Source organism: Pistacia vera, unplaced genomic scaffold, assembly GCF_008641045.1.
Source record: "Pistacia vera cultivar Batoury unplaced genomic scaffold, PisVer_v2 Contig230, whole genome shotgun sequence".
NCBI classification, from domain to species: Eukaryota; Viridiplantae; Streptophyta; class Magnoliopsida; order Sapindales; family Anacardiaceae; genus Pistacia; species Pistacia vera.
In genome coordinates, this window is record NW_022196036.1 from 1,260,457 (window position 1) to 1,262,442 (window position 1,986).

Consider the following 1,986-nt stretch of genomic DNA (forward strand, 5'->3'; position numbering starts at 1 on the left):
AATAAGGGCATTATTGTTCTAAAATTTTATTAATAAGAGATAAAATTATAACAAAAAAAATATTACCCTGATAATCTTATAATACTTAAGAAAATAAAGGTAATCAGATTATTTCTGATATTATCAACAGTAACTATTATTGGTATTTGAAGATTACCGGAATCTTATATTACTTGACAATAATATAAGATGACATAATTCTAATAATATCACATTACCCCCAACCAAACGCGGCCATAAAGTAATGTCACTTGTAAAATTCGATGAAATTATATAATATAATCCAAAACCATTGGAGAAGCCGTAGTTAACGCTATAAAATAAACCCGCATGATACAAAACATGCAAAATTCAATACTTAATTTACAGGAACCCAAAAATATGACTTTAAAATAAAACCATATGATAAGACTAAATTAATTAAATAACTAGCTTTCTAATCGTGCCATATTCCAAGATCTTGTGGTGAAGTTGACTTCACCTTGCTCTCCAGTATTCATCAGTAGAGTGTAGAATCCATAAACATCTTTCATATACTCAGAGAAGCTTTCTATAATATTACTAAAATCCAAGCTATCTGATTTTTAAGCAAGATTTTGAAGAAGGTGCGAAACTCGTGCAAAGGACTCCCGACTCTATTATGCTCTTATATATATGTCAAAGAGTTTGGACATAATTTGAACACCCCCAATACTCTGAACAAACTAGTTAATTCAGAGATCCACCTTCAATGGCCATTCATAAAGGTAACGACATGACCGTGAGGAGTGACTCAATGAGGCCCTTGTCTCCTCATCAACTCCGCAGTGATGAAAAACAAGAAGCCAGGGGCAAGCCTCAAAGAAAGCTTTGGCTTTGGGGATGTGTTGCCCTTCTTTTAACAATTACAGCCTTAATAATCATACTCATATTAACTGTTTTTCAGATCAAGGATCCAGATATCAAGGTGAATTCCGTTACAATTAAGCAAATTGCGTTTGCTAATATTACTAATGGTGGCCTTCCAAGCGGACTGAACATCACACTTGTAGCTGACGTTTCTGTGAAAAATCCTAACGTGGCTTCCATAAAACTCGGTAACAGCACCAGCACTATTTACTACGGTGGCATAGTGGTGGGCGAAGGGCGGATTCCTGCAGCAGTGTCCAAGTCAAAACGAACCCTGCGACTGAATGTTTCCATGGATGTAATTCCTAAGAAATTAATGGCCGTTCCCACCTTCACGACTGACCTGATTTCTGGAGCATTGAATATGAGCACTTATACTAGGATTCAGGGTAAGGTCAAACTTTTGAAGAGCATCAAAGTAACCGTGGTGATGAAGTTGAATTGTACGGTCACGTATAAAATTTCGAGCCAGACCGCTCAAAGCCACTGCAAGCTTCGCCATTAGCTGCGGCATCCTGACGAGCAAGTTGAAGTTGATTACTTACAATGCCCCTAAACAGTTGTCTCCATGTATAAATGTACATGAAAAATACTGTTCCTTTGTGAATTGTGATTGTGTACTTCGATTTGTAAATTCAAATTTATTATCTAATAAAAAAAAAAAAAAAAATGAGTTCTGTATATTTTGAGACGTATTTGAGTTTAAATGATTTGGTATTTTGGGTGGTATAAGAGCTACACAAAACAATGAGATTCAGAAAAAAAATTCAACCCAGTACATTTATTGAGTCGCAGAGCATGTGTGAAATAATTGTGACAAAGATTTACGAGCAATCTTCTTTATATTTCCACTTTTGACTGCTTTCCGAGTGAGTGAGTTGGCCATTTATGTGCTATCGTGACAATGTCGACTGGGTTGCTTTCACACGAATGGTTGAAATTAAGTGAAAACACTATGAAATGTGATGTGACAGGATTGTATTGCTACTTGGCTTTTATTGCCAAGTTTTTGAGGCCATATTCGGGCTCCAATTTTCATACTACTTGATAATACAGCTACCCCAAATTAAGCCTAACTACTTGATTAGTAACCATTTG

At 35.8% G+C, this 1,986-nt stretch overlaps 1 protein-coding gene across 1 annotated transcript; it reads left to right on the forward strand.

The window, feature by feature from the left end:
* The first annotated feature begins 754 nt into the window (after nucleotides 1-754).
* LOC116131224 (late embryogenesis abundant protein At1g64065-like) lies at nucleotides 755-1,393 on the forward strand. The gene has a single exon (XM_031416866.1). The coding sequence runs from the start codon at nucleotides 755-757 to the stop codon at nucleotides 1,391-1,393; it is 639 nt and encodes a 212-aa protein (XP_031272726.1).
* Nucleotides 1,394-1,986: the final 593 nt, after the last annotated feature.

Coding starts and splice junctions, on each gene's coding strand:
- LOC116131224 (XM_031416866.1), top strand. CDS start 755: ATGACCGTGAGGAGTGACTCAATGAGGCCCTTGTCTCCTCATCAACTC.